At 41.6% G+C, this 17,500-nt stretch overlaps 1 protein-coding gene across 1 annotated transcript in view; it reads left to right on the top strand.

Annotated features, from left to right (window-relative positions):
- Positions 1-17,500, top strand: part of myo5aa (myosin VAa) — a 57,474-nt gene that overhangs the window by 10,421 nt on the left and 29,553 nt on the right. The window contains 12 exon segments of the mRNA XM_046864194.1: positions 3,978-4,088; positions 4,619-4,790; positions 4,873-5,017; positions 6,963-7,119; positions 7,814-7,957; positions 10,499-10,580; positions 12,241-12,348; positions 12,614-12,720; positions 12,880-13,145; positions 13,292-13,373; positions 14,356-14,496; positions 15,006-15,131. Of these exon segments, the coding sequence (XP_046720150.1) occupies positions 3,978-4,088; positions 4,619-4,790; positions 4,873-5,017; positions 6,963-7,119; positions 7,814-7,957; positions 10,499-10,580; positions 12,241-12,348; positions 12,614-12,720; positions 12,880-13,145; positions 13,292-13,373; positions 14,356-14,496; positions 15,006-15,131 (1,641 nt within the window).

Genomic DNA, 17,500 nt, shown 5'->3' with positions numbered 1-17,500 from the left:
GTCGTGTTATTGCAGTGGAGGTGTAATTAATCTGTTGAGCTGAGCTGAGCTGAGCTGAGAGCTGGTCTCTTGGTGGGCGTGGCCTGTTCACCATATTGTTTTTAAAATCCAGTGACAAAAGATTGTAGCAACCGGAGTTTACAAGGCTACAACCAACGCATTAACCACAAATACAATTATTTACATCTCAACACACCTAGCTAATGTGGAATGTGTCTAATTAGCCTAGCTTTGTTCCAAGTGTTATTCTTCTTTGTAATGTCTTGTTAAAAGTAAAAAGTAGGTAAATGGGATTTCCAAGTAGAAACTAAAGCAAGTTCCTACTTTCCTTTTCTTTAATTTTATGTTTCTTTAATTCTAAGGGGAACTTGGGGGATTGTAGTAGGACTGTAGTATTATCAGTAGCAGGTCATGCATGTTTTACCTCCAGGCCTTCAGTGGTGTTCTACTGAAACCAATCCAGCTCTTAATCCCATCATTACGACTCCACGTCTACAGAAAGCATCAGTATTATAGAGAAGTGCAGTAGATCAGAGCTGCATCACACACAGGATCTCATACAGTGAGAATAAACATCATCACTAAAGCAAGAAACCCAATGAACACAATTCAACACGTCTCCTTTCACTGGAGCCACAACTGCACCTCCACATACATCATCTCCAGCAGAAACACACACACACACACACACACACACCTCCACATACATCATCTCCAGCAGAAGCGTCGATATTCACCTCATCACATCACCCCGGGGTTTCTACAGGACAGATGCTAAAATATAAAGGCTTTATAAAAGATTGTAACTGTTCTGAACTGTTTGGTCGACTTTTCCGCACGATGTCCAGCTTTTCTTGAAAAGTCCATCTGGTAAACGTCCTTGTAAGTGAATCTGTGACCAGATCAGTTTCTTCTCCTCTGTCGGTGATTGTGGGATTAATTAACACAAATATATTTGAGTTTGTGCAGTTTGCTACAGATGCAGTTTGCGAGCTCTGACTAATGTGCTCTCTGAACGTCCAATCAAAGGACGTGAAAATGCTGACGTGATCGTGTGGCCTCGGTGTCGCCATCTAATTGGTTAAAGCAACAGCTTCAAGCGACATGGATTTATAGCTTCAAAGAGCCGCTGTTTATTTCTGAAGGCTTAATGAAAATAGTCAATGTGATGACTGGAATCTGATTGGATGAAACTCCAACATAAAATTGCACTTGGTGGAGCTGCTCCTTTCAGCACACCTGTGAGAAAAGCTATGAAATAAAGAGAATTGATTATTGGGAATATTAAATACATATTCCTGGACAGATTAAAGCATAAGTTAGTGATTTTGATAGTGTTTAGAGCAGCAGAGACGGACTTTCTGACCCTGACGAGCCTCAGTGCATATTAATAATCAAATATTATAAAAGATTTGATCAGATTAGCATTAATTTGTGCTGTATATCATCACCATCCTAATTACTGTCTGTCATTCAGACTAAAATTAAATGTTAGTAGTGAATAAGGATCTGTACAGTGATTTCCTCTCTCTGAAGTGTGTGTGTGTGTGTGTGTGTGTGTGTGTGTGTGTGTGTGTGTGTGTGTGTGTGTGTGTGTGTGTGTGAGAGAGCATGGTTTAATGCCAGCGAGTTCATACCGGATCGTGGTTGAGAAATCGCTACGTTTTTAGACCCGTACTGTTGCCATGGTGATGCCGGGGTTGCGTCTGTGGCGTGGTTGTTTTTATGAGTCATCGTTTCTCAGATTCGCTTCTCTTCAGTCTGGACACAATCTTCAGACCTGCTTTAACACAGAGAGACTGAGCGGGAAGAGAAGATGAACAGACACAGAGAGATTTAATATTACAGGACGTGTCATAATATAAGTTTGAATATAAGTAAAGTTATACCTTAAGCTGTAAGGTTAAGCTGTAAAGTTTTACTTTCTAATAACTAATTTAGCTGTAAAGTTAAATCTTTAGCCATAATGTTAAAAGTTACAAGTTTGGATGAAATGCACAGTTAAATCAGAGTTAAATACATTTTAAATCTGTAAATGTACACATTTTGCTGTAAAGTTGAAACCTTGAATGTAATGCAGTTACTTTACTTTAGCTGTAATGTTACAAGTATGTGAAAAGTTACACCTTTGGCTATAATGTTACATGTTTCGCTTAATGTTTAATGTTACACAGTTATGCACAATGCACAGTTACTTCTTTAGCTGTAAAGTAACAAGTTTGGATGTAATATAAAGACACTCCTTTAGCTGTAAAGTAACTCCTTTAGATGTAAAGTAACACATCTGGATGTAAAGTAACACGTCTGGATGTAATGTAAAGTCACTCCTTTAGCTGTAAAGTAACAAGTTTGGATGTAATATAAAGTAACTCCTTTAGCTGTAAAGTAACTCCTTTAGCTGTAAAGTAACACATCTGGATGTAAAGTAACACGTCTGGATGTAATGTAACACGTCTGGATGTAATGTAAAGTCACTCCTTTAGCTGTAAAGTAACACGTCTGGATGTAAAGTAACACGTCTGGATGTAATGTAAAGTCACTCCTTTAGCTGTAAAGTTAAAAGTTTGGGTGTAATGTAAAGTTGCATGTTTGACTGTAGTGTATCACAAATGTTTTCACTCTGTACACTTCCCTTTTTTTCCTCCTAATGAGTTTTGTAGCATCATGGTGAGATTTTTGCTCTGACTTTCAAAAGCTGAAAGAGAAATTCAGATATTTAGCATGCAGGTCTGATTCAGTCTCTGAAGTCTTTCAGTCACGTGTGAGACCCGTGTGGAGGACCGTAAAACGATATGAATCACTAGTTAGAGACACGTTCACACCATGTCTCGGCCTTTATTTCCAGGAGAGATGAAGGTCTGAGTTGAGGACTGCGCAAGTAAAGAATCAAGTCTTTACACGCCGCTACGGCTTTGAGTCAAATACCAACCACACACACACACACACACACACACACACACACACACACACATTCTCTTTATCCCTCCCTAAATAATTTCCTATCATTCATTCCTGTGAGTAACATTCATTCTGATGGTGAAATATTTTACTTGTAATACACTACGGCCAAAAGTATTGGGACACTCGACTTTTCCAACCATATGTGCTTTTTTCCACAAAGCTGGATGTGCATAATTGTATTGGATGAACTTGAACTAGGAGACTCAAACCTGTGCCAGCATGACAATGCCCCTGTGCACAAATCCAGCTCTATAGAGATCTGCTTTAAATGTGTTTTGGAGAGGAAGATCTCCAGGCTTCCTCTCATCTTCATCAGTACCTGACTTCACTAACACACACTCGCCACTAAATAAATCTCCACAAATCTCCATTAAATCTAACGAAACATCTCCCCAGAAGGATGGAGCTTATTATCAAAGCAAATAGGCACTACATGTGAAATGGGATATTCAAAAAGGATACGATTGGGTGTCTAAATACTTTTGGTCACAGTGTAGGTTATGTTCAAGGTCAAGTTCAGTGAGTAAAGAAGCCAGAAATAATAACAGCAGCAAAAAAACCTCAATCGATACCTAGCTGAAGTATTTGTTAGTTGCCCAGACGCTATTTATTTCAACTTTGTGTGATTTCCTTCGCTCTTAAGTGCGTTTCACATGGTCTTCAGTCCAGTCAGCTGACCTCCTGCTGTGTGTGTGTGTGTGTGTGAGGCTTTGTAAATCTCCTTACATCTTTGTAGCTGCTAATAGAGGATTTAGCAGTATTATATTTAATAACTGTGTTGTGATACGCATAAAGTAAGCAGGTATAAGGATTGTTAGCAGCTAATCTGGCTAATTACTTTATGCTAGCACTTCCTTCTGTTCTTCAAATGAGGGATCTCACTATAAAGGAACTGAAGAGCTTTTGTTTACAATCATGCTTATTGAAAGATCTTTGTGTATACATGCTAAACCGTGTGTGTGTGTGTGTGTGTGTGTGTGTGTGTGTGTGTGTGTGTGTGTGTGTGTGTGTTGCAGTATGCTCGGGTGTGGATCCCCGACCCTGAGGAGGTGTGGAGGTCAGCAGAGCTCACCAAAGACTACAAACAGGGGGACGCAACGCTGCATCTGCAGCTGGAAGATGGCAAGGTGAGAGAGAGAGAGAGAGAGAGAGAGAGAGAGAGAGAGAGAGAGAGAGAGAGAGAGAGAGAGACCGAGACCCACCCATAGTTGGTCAATCAGAACATACTTGTCTCTAGAATTAGTTTTTTTTTTTTTTACATTTTTGTTGTTGCTCATCCTCCTGTAGGCCTTAGGTTATATTTGATTAGCTGTTCCTTAATGTAATAGGCTCTTCCCTTTCTGTTAAAGGCTCTTCCCTTTCTGTTCCATGTCTCCTTTAGGCTTTTCACTCAATTCTAGGTTGTTCTTCAGTATTTAGGCTGTTCCTTTTCGCATACAGACGGTTTTTCCCCCCTCCTGTGAACTGTTCCCTTTCTTTCTTATAGGCTGTTCTTTCTTTTATTTGAGTACTTTATTACTGTTCCGTAACTCTTCATCGTCCAATGCAGATGTAGTTTGCTGTTTCACTGAAACATCGCGGTAGAAAAGAGGAAATGATTTGATGCATCTTCACTGAGATTGAGGTTTAAGATTCTCTTGGTGTGTTTGTGTGTGAGGATCTGGAGTATAAGTTGGACCCGAAGACGAAAGCTCTGCCTCACCTGCGCAACCCCGACATCCTGGTGGGAGAAAACGACCTGACGGCTCTGAGTTACCTTCACGAACCGGCCGTGCTGCACAACCTGAAAGTGCGCTTCATCGACTCCAAACTCATCTACACTTACTGCGGTAATCACGAGTCTTCTGGGATCGTATTCTTTCTAAGGTCTGGATTTATGGTCATGTCCCCGTTTTTCTCTCCATTACACAGGTATTGTGCTGGTGGCCATTAATCCGTATGAAACACTGCCCATTTATGGCACAGACATCATTAACGCTTACAGCGGACAGAACATGGGGGACATGGACCCTCACATATTCGCTGTGGCTGAGGAGGCGTACAAACAGATGGCCAGGTGTGTGAAAGTGTGTGTGTGTGTGTGTGTGTGTGTGTGTATGTGTATGTGTATGTGGAGGAGTTATAGTCGGGGTGTGGTCTGAGTGTGTGTGTGTGTGTGTATGTGTATGTGTATGTGTATGTGGAGGAGTTATAGTCGGGGTGTGGTCTGAGTGTGTGTGTGTGTGTGTGTGTGTGTGTGTGTGTGATAGAGTACGGTTTCTAGGTCATCTTACTGCCTACTGCAGCACACACACACACACACACACACACATCTTTTTAGTAGTTTGTGTATATACAAACACACTCTATACACTTTCATTACTATTATACAGGGAGTGCAGAATTATTAGGCAAATGAGTATTTTGACCACATCATCCTCGTTATGCATGTTGTCTTACTCCAAGCTGTATAGGCTGGAAAGCCTACTACCAATTAAGCATATTAGGTGATGTGCATCTCTGTAATGAGAAGGGGTGTGGTCTAATGACATCAACACCCTATATCAGGTGTGCATAATTATTAGGCAACTTCCTTTCCTTTGGCAAAATGGGTCAAAAGAAGGACTTGACAGGCTCAGAAAAGTCAAAAATAGTGAGATATATTGCAGAGGGATGCAGCAGTCTTAAAATAGCCAAGCTTCTGAAGCGTGATCATCGAACAATCAAGCGTTTCATTCAAAATAGTCGACAGGGTCGCAAGAAGCGTGTGGAAAACCAAGGCGCAAAATAACTGCCCGTGAACTGAGAAAAGTCAAGCGTGCAGCTGCCAAGATGCCACTTGCCACCAGTTTGGCCATATTTCAGAGCTGCAACATCACTGAGTGCCCAAAAGCACAAGGTGTGCAATACTCAGAGACATGGCCAAGGTAAGAAAGGCAGAAAGTCGACCACCACTGAACAAGACACACAAGCTGAAACGTCAAGACTGGGCCAAGAAATATCTCAAGACTGATTTTTCTAAGGTTTTATGGACTGATGAAATGAGAGTGAGTCTTGATGGGCCAGATGGATGGGCCCGTGGCTGGATTGGTAAAGGGCAGAGAGCTCCAGTCCGACTCAGACGCCAGCAAGGTGGAGGTGGAGTACTGGTTTGGGCTGGTATCATCAAAGATGAGCTTGTGGGGCCTTTTCGGGTTGAGGATGGAGTCAAGCTGAACTCCCAGTCCTACTGCCAGTTTCTGGAAGACACCTTCTTCAAGCAGTGGTACAGGAAGAAGTCTGCATCCTTCAAGAAAACATGATTTTCATGCAGGACAATGCTCCATCACACACGCCCAAGTACTCCACAGCGTGGCTGGCAAGAAAGGGTATAAAAGAAGAAAATCTAATGATATGGCCTCCTTGTTCACCTGATCTGAACCCCATTGAGAACCTGTGGTCCATCATCAAATGTGCGATTTACAAGGAGGGAAAACAGTACACCTCTCTGAACAGTGTCTGGGAGGTTGTGGTTGCTGCTGCACGCAATGTTGATGGTGAACAGATCAAAACACTGACAGAATCCATGGATGGCAGGCTTTTGAGTGTCCTTGCAAAGAAAGGTGGCTATATTGGTCACTGATTTGTTTTTGTTTGGTTTTTGAATGTCAGAAATGTATATTTGTGAATGTTGAGATGTTATATTGGTTTCACTGGTAAAATAAATAATTGAAATGGGTATGAATTTGTTTTTGTTGTTGCCTAATAATTATGCACAGTAATAGTCACCTGCACACACAGATATCCCCCTAAAATAGCTAAAACTAAAAACTACTTCCAAAAATATTCAGCTTTGATATTAATGAGTTTTTTGTGTTCATTGAGAACATGGTTGTTGTTCAAATTAAATCCTCAAATAAAATTAATCCTCAAAAATACAACTTGCCTAATAATTCTGCACTCCCTGTATATATAAATAGTCATAAATAGACAAATAGACCATCTGTCCATCATCCTGTCGTTCTTTTGGTTCCTCATCTCAGAGACGAGAGGAACCAGTCCATCATTGTCAGTGGAGAGTCCGGCGCTGGAAAGACGGTTTCAGCCAAGTACGCAATGCGATACTTTGCTACGGTTAGCGGTTCAGCCAGCGAGGCTAACGTCGAGGACAAAGTGCTGGCCTCCAACCCCATCATGGAGGTAAGGACCTGTTTCTACATTCACAATCCAGAGGAGCTCCAAGAGCACATCCTCTTCAGGCTACCACACATGGTCAGGGAGTAGAGAGTCTTCCTTGTGCCCTGATGGAGAAATGATAAGCTTGAAGCTTAATGCAGTTTTGTGTGATATACGTGCTTTGATATTGGAAAACAGGGAAGTTGGTGTAGCGATGAAGTGGTGTAGAAGAACATGGGGAGGTTCTCCTGGGTAGACAGAGTGAGCAAGTCTGTTTAGTGATGCGAGGGGATGGTTGGATGGATGGATGGATGGATGAATAGAAAGAAGATGGATGGTTGGATGGATGGATGGGCGGGCGGGCGGGCGAGAGGGTGGTTGCCCCAGTGAGCAATAATGAGTTCTCCAAGTTGTCCAGGAAGATCACTGATCTTACCATAACGTGTTTGCTAGCATTAGCATGAAAGTGTGTGCTGCTTTCAGATTTATAGATTTAGACTTTGTTTTTTCCCCTCAATCCTCACACTGTTTCTGAAAAAAAGCCTGCAGATACACGAGACTCTGCTGCTGACTGCAGTCCCAGTGGACTCTGACGATTTCCCATGATGCATTGCTCTGCAGGATTGATTTCTTGACCTTTTGCAGAGGAACGAAGGTTCTGTAATCACGCGTTATTCCTTACACAGTTGAATAAAACCCCCTCGTCTCTCATCTTCAGGCCATCGGGAACGCCAAAACCACCAGGAACGACAACAGCAGCCGCTTTGGGAAGTACATTGAGATCGGATTCGATAAACGCTACCACATCATCGGAGCTAACATGAGGACGTACCTGCTGGAGAAGTCGCGAGTCGTGTTTCAGGTGAGGCTTGGACGTTACTTTAGTCCACTTCCTGTTTAACAGACAGACAGACAGACAGACAGACAGACAGACAGATTAGTAGACAGATGCTTAAATGGACTGATTACTGACAGAAATATGGAGGTACATCAATAGAGAAAAAGCTAGATGGGCAGATGTGTGGATCGACAGACAGACAGACAGACAGACATGTACACTATTAGATGAATCGAAAGGCAGAGGTTTAATAGACAGACAGACAAACCTTAGATATACTAGAAGATGGGGAGAGAGACTGGTGGATCAACAGACATTTTGATGGATGGATAGAAGGAAAGACCGTTTTCCAGACGTGTACATAGAGAAAGAGAAAGATGCATAGACAGGTAGATGAATATTAGGACAAATAGATGAGTGTATAGAAAGATGAGTAGACGGACAGGAAGACAGGTTGCTTAGATGCACTAATGGACAGATACACATGGATGGAGAGAACAGAGATGTATACATGGAGAGAGAAGTAGAAAAGACACAGACAGAGAGGTAGATTGGCTGAAAGACAGGTAAATGGACAAACAGATGGATAAATGAACTACTGAACAGACAGATAAATACACACAAAGATAGATTAAAGGACCAACTTTTTGGCAGACAGACAGGACAATGGACTGAGAGATGGATGGATGGATGGGTGGATGGATGGATGGATGGATGGATGGATGGATGGATGGATGGATGGATGGAAGAGATACTATTGGGTACTATAGATGGTTGGACAGTAGTAGGACATACAGATGTATGTATGGAGAGATGGATAGAGAGGACACACAGACAGACAGACAGACAGATTAGTAGACAGATGCTTAAATGGACTGATTACTGACAGAAATATGGAGGTACATCAATAGAGAAAAGCTAGATGGGCAGATGTGTGGATCGACAGACAGACAGACAGACAGACAGACAGACAGACAGACAGACAGACAGACATGTACACTATTAGATGAATCGAAAGGCAGAGGTTTAATAGACAGACAGACAAACCTTAGATATACTAGAAGATGGGGAGAGAGACTGGTGGATCAACAGACATTTTGATGGATGGATAGAAGGAAAGACCGTTTTCCAGACGTGTACATATAGAAAGAGAAAGATGCATAGACAGGTAGATGAATATTAGGACAAATAGATGAGTGTATAGAAAGATGAGTAGACGGACAGGAAGACAGGTTGCTTAGATGCACTAATGGACAGATACACATGGATGGAGAGAACAGAGATGTATACATGGAGAGAGAAGTAGAAAAGACACAGACAGAGAGGTAGATTGGCTGAAAGACAGGTAAATGGACAAACAGATGGATAAATGAACTACTGAACAGACAGATAAATACACACAAAGATAGATTAAAGGACCAACTTTTTGGCAGACAGACAGGACAATGGACTGAGAGATGGATGGATGGATGGGTGGATGGATGGATGGATGGATGGATGGATGGATGGATGGATGGATGGATGGAAGAGATACTATTGGGTACTATAGATGGTTGGACAGTAGTAGGACATACAGATGTATGTATGGAGAGATGGATAGAGAGGACACACAGACAGACAGAAATTGCAAACAGATGCTTAGATGAACTAGTGTAGAAACAGATACACAGATAAAGGGATAGAAGGACAGATAGTTTGGCAGACAGACAGACAGAAAAATGGACTGAGAGACGCTTAGATGAATGGATGAACAGACTGATACTATCAGGTACTATAGATGTATGGACAGTAGTACGACATACAGATGTATATATGGTGGGATAGATAGAAAGGTGAATTAGCTGATGGACAGATAGATAGATAGATAGATAGATAGATAGATAGATAGATAGATAGATAGATAGATAGATAGATAGATAGATAGATAGATAGATAGATAGATAGATAGATAGATAGATAGATAGATAGATAGATAAGGTGTTATTCTTAGTGGCGAATGGACTGTGTGCATTACCCATAATGCACTACTGTGGTCTTTCTGTTTATTAAGTGATAATCATTAGCTGGGTTTTTTATACAACCTAGCATGCTAACTGTAAATTAGCCCAGCAGGCTAACACCTAGCATGGACCTTTAAGACTACAACCAGGTGAATAAAAACATTTCACACACGACTGAAGTGTTACGGCTAATCAGGAACGTAGATAATGAAGTTAAACATGCTGGCCTAGTGTTATATAAACACAGACACACACACACACACACACACACACACACACACACACACACACAGAGGAATGTGGTGAATGTTATTATGACTTTTTTTTTTGGGCGTGGCTCTCAGATCATTCCTGAGCAGGATTAGCATGATGCTACATGTGATGAAGTGAAAGTTTTACAGTTGTACGTCACACAAGGCACGCTAGTTAGTATGCTGTGAGATTAGCATGCTAGTTAGATAGAAGAACAAATATGACCATATGTGTCTGTTAGCATGGCGCATGCTAGTATACCTACTGACTAGCATGCTAGTTTTGATATCTGGCTCGCTCCATCTTTACGCAGGCGGATGAGGAGAGGAATTATCACATCTTCTACCAGCTCTGTGCCTCATCCCTCCTTCCTGAGTTCAAGAGCCTAAATCTCAGTGAGTTTTACACACGCACACACACACACACACTAGTGGGGGGAAAATACCATTCAAAATAACTGAATGTGTCCCAGGACAAAAGTTTGTGGACACTTTTACAACAATCTTTTTGAATGTCTTATTCCAATTTTAGTCTCCATTTACTGTCATTGTAACCTTCTGGGAAGATGTTCCACTAGATCTTGTGGAGATTCTTTCAGCCACAAGCGTGTTAGTAAGGTCAGGTAGTGATGTAGGTGAGGAGGTGAGGAGGCCTGGCATGGAGTCAGCTTTCACTTTCACCCCAAAGCTGTTCAGTAGAGTTTAAAGCTCTGTAGCAGGAGATCTTCCACTTCAACCCATGGAAAGCCCATCTTCATGGAGCAGGTTTAGTGCACAGGAGCATTGTCATGCTGGAGCAGGTCTGGGTCTCCTAGTTCAAGTGAAGGGAAACATTCCGTGTTCCTGCATCCAGAAACGTACGATATATAACTGTGTCTCTCCAACTTTAAGGTAAAAGTTGTAGAAGAACCACATATGGCTGGAAAAATTGTGTCCCAATACTTTTGGCCACGTTGTTCACTTGGTGACAATGTACAAAACTGAAAATCACAATAATAAAAAGTGAATAAAATGTTGACCAAAAAAAAAAAACAATAAAGAAATAAAAAACATTAATAAATATGTAAAAAAAAAAAAATCATTTTTGGGGGAAAATACAATAATAATAAAAATAATAATAATAATAATAATAAAAAGAAATAATTAAAAATGGTATAAATAGTGTTTCTAATAAAAAAATATTGAACATGAATGTTCTTAATGCTGTTGTTTATTTTTACAAAAGTAATGAAAGTGAAAGAATTGTGGAAAAGAATAATTAAATAATAATGTAAAATTTTATTGTGGAAAAATACAACTTATTTTACTTTGCCATAAAACAGGAGGGTGTTTGTTTATTTTTTATTTTATTTGATTTTTAAATGTATTATTTTCTCTAAACTAATGATTTTCATGCTTTATTTCAGATAATTCTTTTCCACATTAACAGAAAAATCTGGGAAAAAATGTACGGTAATTAGAAAATTTGAATACATTTACTAACCTGGCAAAATATATCTATTTTTTTATTATTATTTATTTATTTTGTGTTTTTTAAATCATTTGTTAGGGATGTGTGTGTGTGTGTGTGTGTGTGTGTGTGTGTGTGTGTGTGTGTGTGTGTGTGTGTGTGTGTGTGAGTTGATGTAGGATGGAAACTGGGGATCAGCGTGATCCTGCAGAGAGACAGCTTGCTTTCTTACACACCGTGTCTATTACTAGCACACACACACACACACACACACACACACACACACACACACACACAACAACTGATTTCCTGTCCAACTGACACGCTGTTGAAGAGTGTGCGTATGTGTGTGCACATGCCCTCACGTGTATGATGTAATGCAGCATTTTCACAATCAGTGTTCTGTTGCCGAGCAACAGACCGAGTCTTCATTAATATCTCCAGAGGTGTCTGAAGATACTTCCTGTATTTTTCATCACTTCCTGTTTGTGTTTTTGCGTTTTTCTGTTTGTGTATTTGTTCATAAAATTCTGAAAGATATTCACGGTGTGTGTGTGTGTGTGTGTGTGTGTGTGTGTGTGTGTGTGTGTGTGTGTGTGTATGCAGGCAGTGCAAATGAATTTCACTACACCAAACAGGGACGAAACCCGGTTATTGATGGAGTGGATGATGCAAAGGAGATGTCTACCACTAGGAATGCCTTCACACTGCTGGGTAAGATCTGCTGTGTGTGTGTGTGTGTGTGTGTGTGTGTGTGTGTGTGTGTGTGTGTGTGTGTGTTTATGATATAGGTTTGTATTTGAGTAGTGTATATAGTTGTGAGTACAGTGTAATAGTGTTGTGTAGATAATCTCACGTGAGTCGTATGCTGATAACGTTTGACAGTATGGTGTTAAAGTGATGTGTAGTAGTGCATGTGCACTATATTGTGTGTAGTGTTGTGTAACAGTTGTGTGTTTGCTCTTGTTGTTGTTATCAGGCATTAACGAGTCGTATCAGAAGGGGCTGTTCCAGGTCCTGGCGGCCATCTTGCACCTGGGCAACGTGGAGGTGAAGGATAGAGATGCAGACAGCAGCATGATACCGGTGAATACACACACACACACACACACACACACACACACACACACATTATAAACACACAACTGTTCAATGTACATATTACAATGTACATAGAATGGCTCCAGAAGATGTTATAATCTCATGCTGTACCTTGGCTCCTGATTGGTTCTTCCCTCACCCCAGCCCAATAACAGCCACCTGAGCGTGTTCTGTGATCTCCTGGGCGTGGCCTATCAGGACATGGCTCACTGGCTGTGCCATAAGAAGCTGAAGACGGCGACCGAGACGTACATTAAACCCGTTCCCAGGTTGCAGGCCATGAACTCCAGAGACGCTCTGGCCAAACACATCTACGCCAAACTCTTCAACTGGATCGTGGAGCACGTCAACAAGGCGCTGCACTCGTCCGTCAAACAGCACTCGTTCATCGGCGTGCTGGACATCTACGGGTGTGTAGCTGCTCCCTTTAACCCTGAAACCACACACACGCTGGTGTGGAAGCCATTTTGTAATCTCCTGTAATAAAATGATCTTATTATGAATGAAGTCAGTAAATGAAAATCTAGGGTTAATCTAGGGAAACTTTTTATTGCAGGTTTGAAACCTTTGAGATTAACAGCTTTGAGCAGTTCTGTATCAACTACGCTAATGAGAAACTCCAGCAGCAGTTTAACATGGTGAGCTTCCTGTTTCCTTCACATCCTTCACCACTCACCGTGATTCTAAATCTACACTGAGAGAGAGTTTATTTATCTGAATATTTGACGTATTTGTGTGTATCATTGTGAGAATGTGTGTGATTTCTGTGTTATTGTAATATGTGTAATGTTTTAGTTAATATTTCTGTGTATTTGTTAGTATGTGCGACCTATTTAGCATTATTGTATTAGTGAGAATATTATTGAGCATTAGTAAGTAGTAGTGAGTATTAGTGAGCATGAGTGAGTAGTAGTGGGCACTAGTGAACAGTAGTAAGTATTAGTGAGTATAAGTGAGCAGTAGTGAGTATTAGTGAGCAGTAGTGAAAAGTAGTGTACACCAGTGAGCAGTAGTGAGTATTAGTGAGGAGTAGTGAATAGTAGTGTACACTAGTGATTGGTAGTGAGTATAAGTGAGCAGTAGTGAGTATTAGTGAGGAGTAGTGAATAGTAGTGTACACTAGTGATCAGTAGTGAGTATGTGAGCAGTAGTGAGTATTAGTGAGGAGTAGTGAATAGTAGTGTACACCAGTGAGCAGTAGTGAGTATTAGTGAGGAGTAGTGAATAGTAGTGTACACTAGTGATTGGTAGTGAGTAAAAGTGAGCAGTAGTGAGTATTAGTGAGGAGTAGTGAATAGTAGTGTACACTAGTGATCAGTAGTGAGTATGTGAGCAGTAGTGAGTATTAGTGAGGAGTAGTGAATAGTAGTGTACACTAGTGATCAGTAGAGAGCAGGAGTGAGTATTAGTGAGCAGTAGTGAATAGTAGTGTACATTAGTGAGCAGTGGTGAGTATAAGTGAGCAGTAGTGAGTATTAGTAAGAAGGAGCGAATAGTAGTGTACACTAGTGATCAGTAGAGAGCAGTAGTGAGTATAAGTGAGCATTAGTGAGTAGTAGTGGGCACTAGTGAGCGGTAGTGAGTATTAGTGAACCCTGGTTGTGCCTGTTTTGTGTGCAGCACGTGTTTAAGCTGGAGCAGGAGGAGTATATGAAGGAGCAGATCCCCTGGACGCTGATTGATTTCTACGATAATCAGCCCTGCATTAATCTGATCGAGGCCAAGCTGGGCGTGCTCGACCTGTTAGACGAGGAGTGCAGGGTAACACCCACTTTCTGTTTAAACTCCGCCCACTATTTTGTTCTTATTTACTATTAACTCTGTTACTATTTACCACTTCACCTTCATCTCTCTTTTATTCCCTCTTTCTCTTTCTGTAGTTCACTATAACTATAAACCCCATTCTCTTCTCTTTCTGCTTTCTTCTTTTTCCCCTATTTCTTTTCCATTCTCTGCCATGTGATCTATCTATCTATCTATCTATCTATCTATCTATCTATCTATCTATCTATCTATCTATCTATCTATCTATCTATCTATCTATCTATCTATCTATCTATCTATCTATCTATCTATCTATTTATCTATCTATCTATCTACAGAATCTGCCAATCTATTTGCCTGTCTGTGTGTGTGCCTATGATTTTCCTTCTTTCTCCATCACTCTTTTCTATATTTATGTATCATGTTTCTGTTTTAAATCTTTATTTTTATGCTCATTAACCTGTGCGCGTGTGTGTGTGTGTGTGTGTGTGTGTGTGTGTTTATAGATGCCGAGAGGTTCAGATGACACGTGGGCTCAGAAGCTCTATAACACTCATCTGAAGACGTGTGCACTTTTCGAGAAGCCGCGTATGTCTAATAAAGCCTTCATCATTCAGCACTTCGCAGACAAGGTACACACACACACACACACACACACACACACACACACACACACACACACACACACACACACGTCGTGTCTCAGTGTGATCAGATCAGCGTTGGTGTGTGTTACGGCTCCAGCTCTTAATGTTCATTCCAATTTTAGTATCAGACTCATGTTTCTGTAAGAGTCTCTCTCTCACACACACACACACACACACACACACACACACACACACACACACACACACACTCAGGGTCTGAGACAGCAGCTGTATGAAAGTGCATTATGGTATAATTGAGAGAACAGACAGAGCTGATGATTCTTCATCTCTCAGCAGAGCTAAAAATCAAATCCTAAATAAAACCTTAATTTTAAACCATACGTTTTATATGTATAACATTTACATTATAAATATAATATAAATTAATATACATATAAATTCTTCTTCTTCTTCTTCTTTGGCTGCTCCCATTAGGGGTCGCCACAGCGGATCATCCGTCTCCACACCACCCTGTCCTCTACATCTGCCTCTTTTACACCAACTACCTGCATGTCTTCCTCACCACATCCATGAACCTCCTTTTGGCCTTCCTCTTTTCCTCCTACCTGGTGGCTCCATCCTCAGCATTCTTCTACCAATATAATTTATGTCCCTCCTCTGCACATGTCCAAACCATCTCAATCTCGCCTCCTCACCTTGTCACCAAAACATCCTACATGCGCTGTCCCTCTAATAAACTCATTTCTAATCTTATCCATCCTCGTCACTCCCAACGAAAACCTCAACATCTTTAGCTCTGCTACCTCCAGCTCCACCTCCTGTCTTTTACTCAATGCCACTGTCTCTAAACCATACAACATCGCAGGTCTCACCACAGTCCTATAAACTTTCCTTTCAATTTTGCAGATACCCTACTATCACAAATCACTCCTGTCACTCTTCTCCACCCACTCCACCCTGCCTGCACTCTTTTCTTCACTTCTCTAACACACTCTCCATTACTTTGCACTGTTGAACCCAGGTACCTGAATTCCTCCACCTTCTGAAGCTCTTCTCCTGCAACCGCACCACTCCACTGCCCTCCCTCTCATTCACACACATGTACTCTGTCTTACTCCTACTGAGTTTCATTCCCCTTCTCTCCAGTGCATATCTCCACCTCTCCAGGCTCTTCTCAACCTGCTCCCTACTCTCACAACAAATCACAATATCATCCGCAAACATCATAGTCCAGGGAGACTCCTGTCTGACCTCGTCCGTCAACCTGTCCATCACCACTGCAAACAGGAAAGGGCTCAGGGCCGATCCTTGATGCAGTCCAACCTTCACTCTAAACCAGTCTGTCGTACCTACTGCACACTTCACTGCCGTCACACTGTCCTCATACATGTCCTGCACCACCCTTACATACTTCTCCGACACACCTGACTTCCTCATACAGTACCACAACTCCTCTCTTGGCACCCTGTCGACGCCTTCTCTAAATCCACAAATACACAATGCAATTCCTTCTGTCCTTCTCTATACTTCTCCATCAACATTCTCAAAGCAAATATGGCATCTGTGGTGCTCTTCCTCGGCATGAAACCATACTGTTGCTCACAGATGGTCACCTCTTCTCTCAGCCTGGCTTCCACTACTCTTTCCCATAACTTCATGGTGTGACTGATCAACTTAATACCCCTGTAGTTACTGCAGGTCTGCACATCTCCTTTATGCTTAAAGATCGGTACCAGCACACTCTTTCTCCATTCCTCAGGCATCTTCTCACCTTCCAAAATCCTGTTAAACAATCTGGTCAAAACCCCACTGCCATCTCTCCTAAACATCTCCACGCTTCCACCGGTATGTCATCTGGTCCAACCGACTTTCCACTCTTCATCCTCTTAATCGCTGCTCTCACTTCCTCCTTACTAATCTTATCTACATCCTGCTTCACCATCTCCACATCATCCAACCTTCTCTCTCTCTGATTTTCCTCATTCATCAGCTGCTCAAAATACTCCCTCCACCTTCTCAACACACTCTCCTCACTAGTCAACACATTTCCTCTCCATCCTTTACTGCTCTAACTTGCAGTACATCCTTTCCAGCTCGGTCCCTCTGCCTGGCCAATCGGTACAAATCCTTTTCTCCTTCCTTAGTGTCCAACCTCTCATACAGCTCCTCATATGCCTTTTCCTTGGCTTTCGCCACATCCCTCTTAACCTGCTGCCGCATCTCCTTGTACTCCTGCCTACTTTTCTCATCACTCTGTCTATCCCACTTCTGTTTTGCCAACCTCTTTCTCCTTATGCTCTCCTGCACTTCCTCATTCCACCACCACGTCTCCTTGTCTTCCTTTCTATTTCCAGATGTCACACCAAGTACTTTTCTAGCTGCCTCCCTCATCA

The sequence above is a fragment of the Silurus meridionalis genome, chromosome 13 (assembly GCF_014805685.1).
Source record: "Silurus meridionalis isolate SWU-2019-XX chromosome 13, ASM1480568v1, whole genome shotgun sequence".
In the NCBI taxonomy this organism is placed as follows: Eukaryota; Metazoa; Chordata; class Actinopteri; order Siluriformes; family Siluridae; genus Silurus; species Silurus meridionalis.
Note: the sequence above shows the minus strand (reverse complement) of the source record. Positions and strands in the feature narration are given on the sequence as shown.